Source organism: Pongo abelii, chromosome 18 (assembly GCF_028885655.2).
Source record: "Pongo abelii isolate AG06213 chromosome 18, NHGRI_mPonAbe1-v2.0_pri, whole genome shotgun sequence".
Taxonomy (NCBI): domain Eukaryota; kingdom Metazoa; phylum Chordata; class Mammalia; order Primates; family Hominidae; genus Pongo; species Pongo abelii.
This window is the reverse complement of record NC_072003.2, coordinates 80651205-80667536: the sequence shown is the minus strand read 5'-3', so window position 1 is coordinate 80667536 and position 16332 is coordinate 80651205. Positions and strand designations below refer to the sequence as shown.

Here is a 16332-nt window from a genome sequence, read left to right as displayed (position 1 = left end):
ATCCCAGCCACTTGGGAGGCTGAGGCAGGAGAATTGAGCCTGGGAGGTAGAGGTTGCAGTGAGCTGAGATCACGCCACTGCAATCCAGCCTGGGTGACAGAGCAAGACTCCATCTCAAAAAAAAAAAAAAAAAAAAAAAAAAAAAAAAAAAACAAAAAAAAAAAACCACAAGAAAAGAAAAAAAAAGAAAGAAAGAAATATAAACACCCAGGCTGGGTAGTGAACAGGCTGCCCATTTCCTATAAACATCCAGCCCCAGAGCACGGAGCGCCTGGTGACCACAGGAAAATGGGTGTCTGGAATTACTCAAGGCTGATCCTGGACTTTGAGGTTAAGATTACAGAAGGAGCCTCCATGCATTCCCCAGCAGCCTGCTTTTGGGAGAGCCCAATTAGCCACATTCCTTCTGAAGGGACATACGCAAACAGACGTGCTCCTGCCTGAGATCTTCTAGAACTAGGTCAAGTTTGATATTTTGGGGAAGAAGGGAAGATATATATATATATATATATACACACACACACACACACACACACACGCGCACACACATGTGTGTGTGTGCGCGTGTGTGTGTGTGGGTATATATAAAAGAAACTTTCCAATGTTCAAATCCTGGTGGGACAATGACTTTGCCTGTTAATTTTATCGGAAAATTAACAAATATCATTAATGAGGGAGACTTGGAATCACTCATCTCTATGCCTGCTTTGTAAAAACTTTTTACTTTGAAATAATTTTAGATGTACAGAAAAGAGTGTTCTTGTACCCTTCACCCAGTTTCTCCCTCTGTACTCTGCTTTTTTTGTTCACATCTTTGTTATTTTTTACATGTTTTTCTTTTTAAATTTTTTTTAGATGAAGTCTCACTCTGTCACCCAGGATGGAGTGCAGTGGTGTGATGTCGGCTCACTGCAGCCTCTGCCTCCAAGGCTCAAGTGATCCTCCTGCCTCAGTCTCCTAAGATGCTGGGACTATAGGTGCGTACCACCATGGCTGGCTAACTTTTTGATTTTTTGGTAGAGACCAGGTCTCACTATGTTACCCAGGCTTGTCTTGAACTCCTGGGCTCAAGGGATCCTCCCACCTCAGCCTCTAAAAGTGCTGGGATTATAGGTGTGAACCACAACCTCTGGTCCCCTCTTTGTGTTTTTTTTTTTAGAGCATTAACTTCTACTGGCCTCTGCTGAAGGCCACAGCTATTTTCTGTCTTTTTGTTTCTTGCTCCAAAGCCTTTTCTCTAAGTTAGATGTTTGGTCTTAAGCACCCAACCTGCATCTACACTGGAGTCACCTGGGTGCTCGAAAAAGTTACCAAAGGCTGTTCACTAGCCCATAGTTCTTCTGATTATTAGTATTAATAACACGACCTTGGTTAGGCCTGGGCAGCCAGGCTGGAGGCCCATTGTGGAGGGATTGTCAAACCTCAGAGGGCTCGGGGTCACCTGGGAAGTGTGTTAGAAACACCAACGCTGTCTCTATCTTTTAGGACTATGATGCACTCAAGCCCTGTGCAGCTTTCAGGATTCAAAGCTTTACTGAATGGCCAGGCGCGGTGGCTCACACTTGTCACCCCAGCACTTTGGAAGGCCCAGGCAAGTGAATCACCTGAGGTCAGGAGTTCGAAACCAACCTGGCCAACATGGCGAGACCCTATCACTACTAAAAATACAAAAATTAGCCGGGCATGGTGGCTCATGCCTGTAATCCTAGCTACTCGGGAGGCTGAGGCACGAGAATCGTTTGAACCTGGGAGGCAGAGCCTGCAGTGAGCATGCCACTGTACTCCAGCCTGGGCAACAGAGCAAGACTCCATCTCAAAGAAAAAAAAAAAAAGCTTCATTGAGGAAGGAGGCACACAAAACACTTTTTGAGAGTTATTGGCTTTGTGTTTTCAGCTTATCAGGGACCCCAACTTCCCCATGTGTTCTCTTCTGAACCCGCTAGAGTGGAACTGAACATTTCTGGTGTATCTTCCTACCATTAGACAATGGGGTGCCACGGAGAGTCCTAGAGGAGAGGAGAGATGAGCCCAGGCTGTGCCACGCCAGCATTGGCAAGCTGGCAGCACTGAGAGGACTGGGCTGGAGAGATGGGGGGGCAGGAGCTGGTGGGAAGGGGAAACAGGGCTGAATTGCACAATGGTTAGGACTTGGGATTCTGAAGTTAGAGAGTATTGCGTTTATGTCTGACCTTTACCAACTCTTAGCTGTGTGCTTTTGGGTAAGTGACTTGGCCTCTCTGGGACTTAGTTCCTCGTCTCTAAAATTGTGGTAGTCCCCAGGCTATCCTCCTCAGGAGTGACAGGGAGGGCTGAGTTGCGGACGGACACGAAACACTTGGGGCAGGGCCCAGCAAACCCTCTTTGTAGTAAATATTGAAGAGTTTGATTGGGAAAGTATCACCTCTGTCTACCAAAACAACGACTGCCTCACTGTACCATCTCAGCTCCATATACAGTTTCCAAGCGCCCCTCTGGGCCAGGACCCATGCTAGACGATGAAGACACCACAATTCAGGCAGGCTCCCTGCACCCTGGGCCTTTCCACCCTATGCCGCAGATTGGCAAAATGATGCCTGCCAACCAGAACGGGGCATGAACCCTCAGACGCTGGCCTAGGTCTAAGAGAAAGATGGAGGGAAAGCAAACCATTGGGTGTAATTCCTGGATTTCCTATTTTCCCAGCCAATTCCAGATTATGAATAAAACTGACTCGGCCGAGTGCGGTGGCTCACGCCTATAATCCCAGCACTTTGGGAGGCCCAGGCTGGTGAATCACCTGAGGTCAGGAGTTTGAGACTGGCCTGGCCAACGTGATGAAACCCTGTCTCTACTAAGAATACAAAAAAATCTAGCCGGGGCCGGGCGCGGTGGCTCACACCTGTAATCCCAGCATTTTGGGAGGCCGAAGCGGTCAGATCACGAGGTCAGGAGATCGAGACCATCCTGGCTAACACGGTGAAACCCCGTCTCCACTAAAAATACAAAAAATTAGCCAGGCATGGTGGCGGGCGCCTGTAGTCCCAGCTACTTGGGAGGCTGAGGCAGGAGAATGGCGTGAACCCGGGAGGTGGAGGTTGCAATGAGCCGAGATTGTGCCACTGCACCCCAGCCCGGGTGACAGGGCAAGACTCCGTCTCAAAAAAAAACAAAAAACAAAAAAAAACTAGCCGGATGTGGTGGCACCTGCCTGTAATCCTAGCTACACAGGAGGCTGAGGCATGATAATCACTTGAACCTGGAAGGTGAAGGTAGCAGTGAGCCAAGATTGCACCACCACACTCCAACCTGGGTAACAGAGTGAGACTCCATCTCAAAAAAAAAAAAAAAAAAAAAGAGAAAGAGACCATGGAGGAGCTGGCAGCTTGGAGAAGCAATGCCTCATGGAAGGAAAACCACTGGTGCTTTTTTTTTTTTTTGAGACAGAGTCTCACCGTGTCACCCAGGCCAGAGTGCAGTGGCATGATCTCAGCTCACCACAGCCTCTGCCTCCCGAGTTCAAGCAATTATCCTGTCTCAGCCTCCCGAGTAGCTGGGATTACAGGTGCCTGCCACCACATCCGTCTAATTTTTGTATTTTTAGTAGAGATAGGGTTTCACCATGTTGGCCAGGCTGGTCTTGAACTCCCAACTTCAGGTGATCTGCCCACCTCAGCCTCCCAAAATGCTGGGATTCCAGGAATGAGCCACCATGCCCGGCCACCACTGGTGTATTTACCTTCTATGTTCCTCATCCAGAACAGTATTTATTTCCAAGAATCATTGGGAACTTCTGTTTAGAAAAGAAAGGAATCATTAAGGTTTAGTGCTGTCAGCAAAATATGGAACCACCCATTCTGTAGCTGAGTCACAGTAAAATCTGCAAGGTATTGCAGACTCAGAGCTCGTGCCTTTCACCCATGGTGTCTCTATTCACGTGTAAATGTTAGAGCAAGTCACCGGCATAGAGTACACATTCAAAAAATAATTGCTGACTAGCTCAAAAGAAATGAATAGTTATATAAATTTTTTTTTTTTTTTTTTTTTTTTTTGAGAGGAAGCCTCACTCTTGTTGCCCGGGCTGGAGTGCAATGGCGTGATCTCAGCTCGCTGCAACCTCTGCCTCCCGAGTTCAAGCAATTCTCCTGTCTCAGCCTCCTGAGTAGCTGGGATTACAGGTGCTCACCACCACGCTCAGCCAATTTTTTGCATTTTTAGCAGAGACGGGGTTTCACCATGTTGGCCAGGCTGGTCTTGAACTCCTGATCTCAGGTGATCCACCCTCCTCGGCCTCCCAAAGTGTTGGGAATAGAGGTGTGAGCCATCACGCCTGGCCAGTAGTTATATGAAATTAAGAACAAATGCTTATTGAGTAGGTACTGTGTAAGAGACATAATACAGAGCTCTTTACACATTCGTTTAGATCTAATAACAGCTCCATCAGACACACTATTGATATGTCCATTTTACAGAAGAGACTGAGACAGACAGGGTCAGTACCTTGGCCAAAGTTACACAGTTTAGGTGCATGTTAGCTAGGATGCTGGAGCTGGGATTCAAACCCACAGATGGTGATGGTGGGTTTTATTTTTATGTTTAATTATTCTTTTTTAAATAAATTAAAATAGAAATGGGATCAGCCGGGCGTGGTGGCTCATGCCTGTAACCCCAGCACTTTGGGAGGCCGAGGTGGGCAGATCACCTGAGGTTGGAAGTTCGAGAACAGCCTGACCAACATGGAGAAACCCCGTTTCTACTAAAAATACAAAATTAGCTGGGTATGGTGGCACATCCCTGTAATCCCAGCTACTCGGGAGGCTGAGGCAGGAGAATTACTTGAACCCGGGAAGTGGAGGCTGTGGTGAGCCGAGATTGCACCATTGCACACCAGCCTGGGCAACAAGAGCGAAACTCTGTCTCAAAAACATAAATAAAAATAAAATAAAATAAAATAGAAATGGGGTCTCACTATGTTGCGCAGATTGGTCTGGAACTCCTGGGCTCGAGCGACTCTCCTGCCTCCACCTCTCAAAGTGTTGGGATTACAGGCATGAGCCACTGTGCCTAGTCAATGGTGATTTTTAATCTATTAAGCATCTACCAGGTGTCAGGCCCTTGCTAGAACATCCAGTACTTCCAGTGATCCCAACAGCACTCCAGGGAAGGATGAACAAGCTCATTTTATTGATGAGGAAACTGAGGCTGAAAGACTTAACGTGATCACAGTTTGCCCACGTTAGAACACAGAAATTAAAGAAAAATTTTGCAAAACCTAGAGCATTTGGACACAAATCTGTCCACTGTGTGACTCGGAGTCCACTAAATCCATCCTGGACCTCTTTAAGAACTCAGCTCATGATTTTGTGACATAAACTGGCTCAATGGACAACAGCGAAGAATTTACATTCCACCTCATGAGCCAGACACCTGAACTCAGAATTTCCCTTATTTATGATGCCCTATATTTAGCCATTTCCCTTTCCACTCAGGGAGACCCCTTGGCTTATTGTGTAAGTGGTCTGGCTCTCTCTTGCTTAATGGGCAATATATGCAGCTTTGTTCTTTCCAGCTCTGTACTCTTCCTTTTTTTTTTTTTTTCTTTTTCTTTTTCTTTTTTTTTTTTTTTTGAGACAAAGTCTGGCTCTGTCTCCCAGGCTGGAGTGCAGTGGCACAATTTCAGCTGACTGCGACCTCTGCTTCTTGGGTTCAAGCGATTCTCGTGCCTCAGCCTCCCTAGTAGTTGGGATTTCAGGTGTGTGCCACTATGACCGGCTAATTTTTGTATTTTTAGTAGAGATGGGGTTTCGCTATGTTGGCCAGGTTGGTCTCAAACTCCCCACCTTGAGTGATCTGCCTGCCTCGGCCTCCCAAAGTGCTGGAATTACAGGCATGAGCCACTGCGCCCGGCTACCAGCTCTGTCCATTTCCTGTTTCAACTTTAGGCATGTCTGATTCCTGTAGTTTTCCACCTGCTCTTGCCTACCTGATTGAGGATGTATATTATTTTGCAAGATTAACTATTTGAAAAAGAACCTCGGCCTCCTTTTTAGGAAAGTCTGTGCTTGTGGTTGGCTGAATAATGCACCCCCGACAAATATCTCCACATCCAAATACCTAGAACCTGTTGAATGTGTGACCTGACATAGCAAAATGGACTTCGTAGATGTGAATAAGGATTTTGAGATGGGAAATTATCTAGGGATCATCTGAGTGGATTCAATGTAATCACAAGGGTCCTTATAAGAGGGAGGCAGGAAAGTCAGTCAGAGGAGGAGGTGTGAGGGTGGAAGGAGAGAGAGAGATTGCAAGACAAGATGCTCTGCTGCTGCTTTAAAGATAGAGATGGAGGCCGGGTGCAGTGGCTCATGCCTGTAATCCCAACACTTTGGGAGGCCGAGGTGGGCGGATCATCTGAGGTCAGGAGTTCGAGACCAGCCTGGCCAACATGGTGAAACCCCGTCTCTACCAAAAGTACAAAAATTAGCTGGCCATGGTGGCACATGCCTGTAATCCCAGCTACTCAGGAGGATGAGGCAGGAGAATCACTGGAACCTGGGAGATGTAGGTTGCAGTGAGTCAAGATTGAACCATTGCACTCCAGCTTGGGCAACAAGAGCAAAACTCCATCTCAGGGAAAAATAAATAAATAAATAAAAGAGAGAGATGGAGCCACAAGCCAAGGAATGCAGCTTCTAGAAGACAGAAAAGGGAAGAACATGGATTTTTTCCCTAGAGCCTCCAGAACTGAATGTAGCCCTGTGAACACCTTGATTTCAGTTCAGTGAGACCTGATTTAGACTTCTGACCTCCAATCCCTAAAAGAATAAATTTGTGCTGTTTTAAGGCACTGCATTTGGGGTCCTTTGCTGCAGCAGTGGCAGCATGTTCCTGGGTGTTCTCACCGTCTCTGATGGTGAAGCTGTGGAGCAGGGCAAGGCCGTCGAACCAATGGTTGTAATTGGACTCCCCAACTGTGTGCATCCCAGGTCCGTTGCGGAGCAGTGTTCCCTGCAGCCATGCTGGAATCTTGCCTGAGAAAAGAGAGAATGTTTAGTTTCCCATTTCCACCTGCAAACCAAAATGCTGGAAGAAATGGTCATGGAAAGGAATTTGAGACTTGTAGTCCCAGTACCACTCCTTGCATCTGTTCGTTTATTCTACAGTCATTTCCAGAAAGTGTATAATGTGTTGGGCAGTCGGCTAGCACTGAGGATGCCAAGATGGAGACACTGTCCCTGTCCTCAAATTGCCCACTGACCATTAAGGAGACAGATGAATAAACAGACACCCAAGATCCACTGTGGTCAAGGCAATGCTGGTTGTATGTTGGCTCACGCCTGTAATCCCAGCACTTTGGGAGGCTGAGACAGGAGTATCACTTGAAGCCAGGAGTTCAAGACTAGCCTGGGCAACAAAGTGAGACCCTGTCTCTACAAAAAAATTAAAAATGTAGCTCAGAGTCGGGTGCGGTGGCTCACGCCTGTAATCCCAGCACTTTGGGAGGCCTAGGTGGGTGGATCACCTGAGGTCAGGAGTTCAAGACCAGCCTGGCAAAATATGGTGAAACCCTGTTTCTATTAAAAACACAAAAAATTAGCCAGGTTTGGTGGCAGGCACCTGTAATCCCAACTACTCGGCAGGCTGAGGCAGGAGAATCGCTTGAACCCAGGAGGTGGAGGTTGCAGTGAGCTGAGATCACGCCATTGCACTCCAGCCTAGACAACAAGAGTGAAACTCTGTCTCAAAAAACACAAAACAGGCTGGGCGCGGTGGCTCACGCGTATAATCCCAGCACTTTGGGAAGCCAAGGTGGGTGGATCACCTGAGGTAAGGAGTTCAAGACCAGCCTGGCCAACATGATGAAATCCCACCTCTACTAAAAATACAAAAAATTAGCTGGGCATCGTAGTGGGCGCCTGTAATCCCAGCTACTTGGGAGGGTGAGGCAGGAGAATCACTTGAACCCAGGAGGCAGAGGCTGCAGTGAGCCAAGATTGTACCACTGCACTAAAGCCTGGGCAACGAGAGCGAAACTCTGTCTCAAAAAAACCCAAAAAAAACATAGCTCATTGTGGTGGCATATGCCTGTAGTCCCAGCTGCTTGGGAGGTTGAGGTGGGAGGATCGCTTGAGCCTGGGAGCTCCAGGCTGCAGTGATCACACCACTCCACTCCAGCCTGGGCAACAGAGCAAGACCTTGTCTCGAAAAATTAAAAAAAAAAAAAAAAAAAAAAAGATAGGGGCAACGCTGCAGACGTAGCAAAAGGTTCTGTGTGAAACAGAACAGCCCTTGGGTGGGCTGAGAGCAGGAGGGTGTGGTCAGCTTCCTGGAGGAGGCAACCTGGCTAAGTCTTGAGGGAGAGTAGGTATTTGCCTCACAAAGGCAAAAGGAAAGAACATTCTAGAGCTGTACTGTCCAATATGGTAGCTATCAGCACTTGAAATGTGGTAGGTCTGAAATGATGTGTGCTATAAGAATGAAATATACACCAGATTTCAAAGATTTAGTATGAACAAAAGTGAACCATCTCATTAGCAAATTTTTAAATATTGATTTCATGTTGAACTGATAATATCTTGGATTTGTTGTGTTAAATAAAATATGCCATTGAAATAATTTCACCTGCTTCTTTTGACTTTTTTCAGTGTTTCTACTAGAAAATTTAAAAGTGCACGTAAGGCATAGGTTCTCTTTCTAGGGGACAGCCCTGCTCTAGAGGCAGGGTGCTGCAGAAAATGCTATTGGTGCCTCCACCCAAGTCCCCTCAGCGTTCGTCTCTTCCTACAGGCTACTTTCTGCAAATGCCTGCAGCTCCCTGCCTGAGTGCTTGGTTCTGACTGCGGGTGGGGCAGGCTTTGCCTACACGCAGGAAGAGCAGGAAGCACCTCAGATAGGTAATGCCCCCGGAAGCTGCTGTCACTCAGTGATGGATGCAGAATTGGGGGACAAATCCCGCCGTTGCTTTGCCTTCAGTTGGGATCACGAGAGGCATGTTTTACACCACGCCCAGGGGATTTAGCTCCAATGGCCTCAGCAGCCAATGGCTCAACAATGCCCCATTTATTGATTTCCTTCTCTCTTTTTCCCTGAGTTCCTCCTGATGTTTCTTGGGATCACGTGCCAAATAAACCACTTAGCCTTGAATTCTTGCCTCTGGAGGAACCCAAAACAAGAAGATCAAAATCAGGAGGCTGGGCATGGCGAGGCATACCTGAATCCCAGCACTTTGGGAGGTGAGGCAGTCAGATTGCTTGAAGTCAGCAGCTCGAGACAAGCCTGGCCAACATGGTGAAACCCCGCCTCCACCAAAAATACAAAAATTAGCCAGGTGTGATGATGGGTGCCTGTAATCCCAACCACTCTGGAGGCTGAGGCAGGAGAATTGCTTAAACCCAGAAGGGGGAGGTTGCAGTGAGCTGAGATCACGCCACTGCACTCCAGCCTGGGTGACAGAGCAAGACTCCATCTCATAAATGAATGAATGAATGAATGAATGATCAAGACCAGCAGACGGGCAAGCTGTTTTGTAAGACTGGACCGTCATTTTCAAGCAAGAAAATTTTGAGCAATGAAACTGCAGAAATAACAGGGGCCGGGGACAAAGGTCAACAGGATCACACTAAGAGTCCTGATCTAATCCTCAGAAGAATGGGGCACCTTTGATGGTTATAATAGGGAAGGACAGGACCAGATATTTTCTGCAATTTAAAAAAATTTGAGATAAAACTCATCATTTTAAAGTGTACAGTTCAGGGGGTTCTAGTGTATTCACAATGTTGTGCAACCATCACCTAATTCCAGAACATTTCATCACTCCAAAAAGACACCTCCCTTATGCATTAGTCGTCACTCCCTCTTCTCCCCTTACCCCCAGCCCCTGGCAAGCACCCATCTACTTTCCTATGGATTTGCCTGTTCTGGATTCCATATAGATCAGTGGTCCTCAAACTTTTTGGCACCAGGGACTAGTTTTGTGGAAGATAATTTTTCCATGGATGGTGGGATTGAGGGGTCAATTCTTATAAGGAGCACACAACCTAGATCCGTCATATGTGCAGTTCGCAACAGGGTTCACACTCACAGTAGGGTTTGCACTCCTATGAGAATCTAATGCCACCGATCTGAAAGGAGGCAGAACTCAGGCAGTAATGCTGTGCGGCCCGGTTCCTAACAGGCTACAGACTGGTACTGGTCCATGGCTCGAGGGTCGGGGACCCCTGATATAAATGGAATAGGATCTTGGAGCTTCGAAGGTTGTCTCCACCCATGATGTGGAGTGTGGACTGGGAAATTCCCTGAGAGAGGCAGGAAGACCAGAGAGAGGACCCGGGGATTCCACAGGGATGGAGAGAAATGGATGAACAAAGATAGATGGAAGACACAGAACCGATGGGCCTCTATTTGACTAAATACAGGGGGATGTGCAACGGAGCACTGAAAAATGACAGCCGAGGCCAGTGCGGTGGCTCACGCCTGTTATCCCAGCTCTAGGGGAGGCCAAGGTGGGTGGATCACTCGAGGTCAGAAGTTTGAGACTAGCCTGGCCAACATGGTGAAACCCCATCACTACTGAAAATACAAAAATTAGCTGGGTGTGGTGGTGGGTGCCTGTAATCCCAGCTACTTGGGAGGCTGAGGCAGGAGAATCGCTTGAACCTAGGAGGAGGAGATTGCAGTGAGCCGAAGATTGCGCCATTGCACTCCAGCCTGGGCGACGGTGAAACTCTGCCTCAAAAAAAAAAAAAAAAAGACAGCCAAGTCTCTTGCCTTGGGCACCTACATAATCGTGGCGCCAGGCACAGGCACCCAGGGCACAGGAGAGGGGGCAGGCTTGAGACAGAGCAGGGAGAGAGGCATCTGAGAATATAATTAAAGCCCTAGATAGGACAAGAACACTTATATGCATTCATACACCAGCCACTGTGTTCCAGGTGGATTAAACCACTTAATCGTTGCAGCAACCCTATGTGGGAGGTGCCAGGCTACATTCATCAAACAGAAAAGAACACTGAGGCAGGAAATGCTTAAGTTGCCAAAGAGGTCTCAGAACACACGTGTGTCAGCACAACCAGTTACAAAGCCAAAACCTTTGCATGTGCTCCCTGCATGGACGTGTCAACCCAGGCACAGTTTTTAGTTAGCTGTCTGCCCATGGATGTCACCAACTGATTAGGCTCAACCCAGGCCTGGACAGAGAGTCAGGAGGCCTGTTCTCTGCAGGCTGCCTGGCCTTGGCAAGTCACTGCCCCTCTGCCTCAGTTTCCCATCTGTCAGTAGGGAGGCTTGATGTAGAGGAATGGTTCTCACCCTTGGAATCGCCTGAGGGCTTGTGAACACGCAGCTTGCTCAGCTCCACCCCCCAAGTGTCTGACCCCGTGGGTCTGGGTAGGGCCCAAGGATGTTTATTTCTACCCAGCACCCAGGTGATGCTTATGCTGCAGGTCCCGGGACACCCCTTTGAGAACCGCTGCTGATCTTTGGGGCTCATTCAGCCTCTCGTGTTCTAGAATTCATGTTTTCTAACATTTCCAAGGATTTCATGCAGTCATTAAACATGAGGTGTAAAGGGTACAAAATATTACAGGGCACGAAAAGGCAGGTATCATAGGTGCCTTTTTTTTTTTCTTTTGGAGACAAGAGTCTCTCTGTTGCCCAGGCTGGAGAGCAGTGGTGCGATCTTGGCTCACTACAACCTCTGCTTCCTGGGTTTAAGCGATTCTCATGCCCAGTCTCCCGAGGAGCTGGGTTTATAGATATGCACCACCACGCCTGGCTAATTTTTGTATTTTTATTTAAAATAAAATTTCAGGCCGAGCATGGTGGTTCACGCCTATAACCCCGGCACTCTGGGAGGCCGACACGGGCGGATCAACTGAGGTTGGGAGTTCGCGACCAGCCTGACCAACATGGAGATACCCCGTTTCTGCTAAAAATACAAAATTAGCCGGGTGTGGTGGTGCATGCCTGTAATCCCAGCTACTCGGGAGGCTGAGGCAGGAGAATCACTTGAACCCAGGAGGCGGAGGTTGTGGTGAGCCGAGATCACGCCATTGCACTCCAGCCTGGGCAACAAGAGTGAAACTCCGTCTCAAAAAAAAAAAATAATAAATAAATAAATAAATTGAATGCATTGAAAGTAATGGCAAAAACCGCGATTATTTTTGCACCAACCAAACAGTAAAGACAGTGTTTCACCATACCAGGTTGGCCAGGCTGGAGTGCCTGTTTTTTATTTATTTATTTATTTTTGAGACAGGGTCTCACTCTTGCCAAGGCCAGAGTGCATGGCACAATCTCAGCTCACTGCAACCTCTGCCTCCAGCAATTCTACTGCCTCAGCCTCCTGAGTAGCTGGGACTACAGATGCATGCCACCACGCCTGGTTAATTTGTATATTTTCAGTAGAGAGGGATTTCACCATGTTAGCCAGGCTGGTCTCAAACTCCTGGCTTCAAGTGATCCACCCTCACTGGCCTCCCGAAGTGCTGGGACCACAGGCATGAGCCACCACGCCTGGCCTTGGGGTGTCCTTTTAAAAAATAAAAAATGTACAGAAGAACAGTCAAATTGAGAAAAAAAATAAAAATGTAATAGTATACATTTGCTTTTTGAAAAACTGTTTACAAATATAGTAAAGTTATCTATCAATTGATCTACCTATGTTTTAAAAAGTTAAAGGAAATAGACCCAAATATTAATAGTGGTTAAGAGATTTTGAAATACAGCTGATTTTATTTCCTTCCATGTTCTCATTTGCATTCCTAATTAATTTATATAAAATTTAATATACATACAGCTATATATATATATATATACAGATTGATAGCTATAGATTGTGCCTTACCTTTGTAACCAGGAAAAAATAGACATAAAAGCTATTTTTTTTGTTTCAAAAGACTCCCAAGGCAATTGCTCGGTTGAAAAGCTTCAATCTGATGTTCTCACGAAAATCACTCACAGTTGTCCTCTCCTTATGAACAATTCCAGTCCATCTAGCAGATGAAAATGCCTGCAGGCCTCAGCTGACTCAGCTGTTCTTAAAACTGAGCGAGCACCACTCTGGGGACCCAGGAGTCCAGAACCAGGAACTGCCCTTTAGAGTCCAGATGGTACCAGGAAAGTGGCAACTCAAAAGAGGAGGAAAAAGCAAGAGATATAAAAGATGAAGCGAGACACAGGGCCTCTACAGGATAGAAGGTCCTACTCCTATAGGCTCTGCAGGCGCTCACACCTGTGAGTTCCTGAGAGAAAATCACATCAGACTCTGCAATCCCCTGCAAGTGTGCGTGGTGGATGTGCACGTGTGGGAGCTCATGCACGCCCCTGTAAACATTTTGAAACTAATTTAGAATGCATACATTTGCACAAATACATCATGCATCTGAGACAGGCAGCAGTTTGCAGATTAATCCCACTGTCTATGTACCCACTGGGGCATTCCAACACTTTTTTCCTGGGAACAGTGAGACTGACTCTCCTCCCTTTGCAAACGGAGTTATAATGTGTAAAAGAACACCTAGATTTTCACAGAAAATGTGTCCCCTCTCTGTACTGTTTTCCAGACTTTCCAAAAGTAATTTACAATTAGTATTACTTATATAATCAGGAAAAAATAGTGTCCATCTAAGCACAAGGAAGAAGCCAGGTGCAGTGGCTCGCCCCTGCAATCCTAGCACTTTCGGAGGCCGAGGCGGGCAGATCACTTGAGGCTAGGACTTCGAGACCAGCCTGGCCAACATGCTGAAACCCCGTCTCTACTAAAAATACACAGATTAGCCAGGCTTGGTGGTGGGCGCCTGTAATCTCAGCTACTCGGGAGGCCGAGGTGGGAGGATCATTTGAATCCAGGAGGCAGAGGTTGCAGTGGGCCGAGATCAAGCCACTGGACTCCAGCCTGGGCGACACAGCGAGACTCTGCCTCAAAAAAAAATTATAAAATAAACAGAAGAAAGAGCCCAGTGTTTATCAGAATGCTCACCTGTCACTTTGGCCCTCATAGGCTCCGGTTGTTCTTTCCTATTCCTGCCAAATATTATATCCATCGTTCAGGGTGCCGAGGGAGACTGATTTTAACAGCAAACAGATCCTCCTCTGTGTTCAAAGGAGATGCTGCTCCCTCCTCCTGCGTTTCCTTCCTGCTCTCCTACTCCTTCCCTCCTTCACATCTCTGTCTCTCCTGATGCCGTTTCTGCCTTTGCTTTTTCCTTCTTGGTTGGCTCTGACTTGTCCCTCTCCGAGAGCCCTGGATCTCTTTACATTCACAAGGGAAGCTGTGCTGGCGTTATTTATAAGATGTTTACTTAAAGGTTAATTTCCAAGCCATGTGTCATAGCTAATCTTTAATCCTCTTATTGTACCCTCAGCTTTCCCTCTCCAGTTTCACTTTTGGCTTAACCAAAAAAAAAAAAAAAAAAAAAAAGCTTGCTTTGGGCTAGGTTCTAATTAAGCAGAGAGAATTCAGTGCCTCCTGTTATGTTGCCCGAGGTACTCCAAGAGCTGGAGATGTTTATGATCAGAACAGGAAGAGAGGCAGTCAGGGCCATCAGAGATGCTGGGAATTAGAGCCTTGAGCTGAGCTCTGTGATCATTGAATGTCTGCTGCACAGCAGGGAATCCCTTCAGCAGAGATGGGAAATGTTTTACGTTTTGTTTTTAGTAAAGGCCCTGATGCTCCCCTCTAATAATCATACATAAAGAGCCACTTAATTCATTATCTTCTTTTTGGAAGAAGGAGACATAAAATGTTTCTTGTACCCATTTAAAAAATAATGAACGGGAACCAAAGGCTTTTTTCAGATACTATAAAGAATAGTAAAAAAGACCGCCATGAGCGGTGGCTCATGCCTATAGTCCCAGCACTTTGGGAGGCCATGGTTGGCGGATCACTTGAGGTCAGGAGTTCGAGACCAGCGTGGGCCAACACGGCAAAATCCTGTCTCTACTAAAAATACAAAAATTATCCGGGCATGGTGGTGGACGCCTGCAATCCCAGATGCTCAGGAAGCTGAGGCAGGAGAATCGCTTGAACCCGTGAGGCAGACATTGCAGTAAGCTGAGATGGCACCACTGCACTCCCTCCTGGGCCACAGAGCGAGACTCTGTCTCAAAAAATAAATAAGTAAACAGAATAGTAAAAAAGAAACTTCATTTCAACTTCCTGGCGTATCAAGAAGGCAAAACGATGCCTGGATTTGATCTGAGCTTCCCTATTATTCGTGTATCCTCGTGTGTTGCCATTGCCTGAAATTCATATCCAACTTGCTATATGCACTGATTGAAGTTAATGAACTCATCTTAATGTATTTTGCTTAAAGAAAGGACCAGTCATTTGCTCTGCGGATAGAGTAAGAAAAGGCAGTGGCATTGGCCTTTATGCAACCCAGCTGAGAATAATGATGGTCCGGTCTGGGCTGAGACCACATGCCAGCCCCTTGGGCCGTTCATTCCTGACAGCTGTGTGGTCTGGCTGTGCTTCCACCCCGGCACGCATTGGAATCACCTGGTTGGCAGTACTAAACATACCAGTGCTGGGCCTCACTCCAGACCCACTGACGCAGAATCTCTGAAGGTGGATCTCAGCCATCAGTTTTTTTTATGTTGGCCAGATGTAGTGGCTCACACCTGTAATCCTAGCACTTTTGGAGGCCAAGGCGGGAGGATCACTTGAGCCCAGGAATTAAGACCAGCCTAGCCAATAGCCAACATATCGAGGCTCCGTCTCTACCAAAAAAAAAAAAAAAAAAAAAAAAAATTAGCTGGGCATGGTGGTGCGCACCTGTAGTCCCAACTACTTGGGAGGCTGAGGTGGGAGGATCACTTGAGTCTGGGAGGTTGAGGCAGCAGTGAACTGTGATAGCAGCACTGGACTCCAGCCTGGGCAACAAAGCAAGCCCTTATCTCAAAAATAAAAAATAGGGAGGCAGAGGCGGGTGGATCACGAGGTCAGGAGATCGAGACCATCCTGGCTAACACTGTGAAACCCCGTCTCTACTAAAAATACAAAAAATTAGCAGGGCGTGGTGGTGGGTGCCTGTAGTCCTAGCTACTTGGGAGCCTGAGGCAGGAGAATGGCATGAACCCAGGAGGCAGAGCTTGCAGTGAGCCGAGATCGCGCCACTGCACTCCAGCCTGGGTGACAGAGTGAGACTCCGTCTCAAAATAATAATAATAATAAAAAATAATAATAAAAAGTACCTATATGTGTGCAGCAGGAGTTGAGAAGACCTGACCCAGAGGAAAGATGCTACATGCCTGAGTTGAAACTAAATTCAAATTATAGCTTATTGGCTGGGCATGGTGGCTCATGCCTGTAACCCCATCACTTTGGGAGGCCAAGGCAGGCAGATCACCTGAGGT

General features: G+C 47.0%; 1 protein-coding gene across 1 annotated transcript in view; it reads right to left on the bottom strand.

The window, feature by feature from the left end:
• Positions 1 to 14208, bottom strand: part of BCO1 (beta-carotene oxygenase 1) — a 52635-nt gene extending 38427 nt beyond the window's left edge. Inside the window, exons 1-2 of the mRNA XM_003780569.4 lie at positions 13955 to 14208; positions 6879 to 7007 (exon numbers count right to left, since the gene is read on the bottom strand). Coding sequence (XP_003780617.3) covers positions 6879 to 7007; positions 13955 to 14018 — 193 coding nt within the window. The 5' untranslated portion in view covers positions 14019 to 14208. The remainder of the gene's footprint in view (positions 1 to 6878; positions 7008 to 13954) is intronic.
• Positions 14209 to 16332: the final 2124 nt, after the last annotated feature.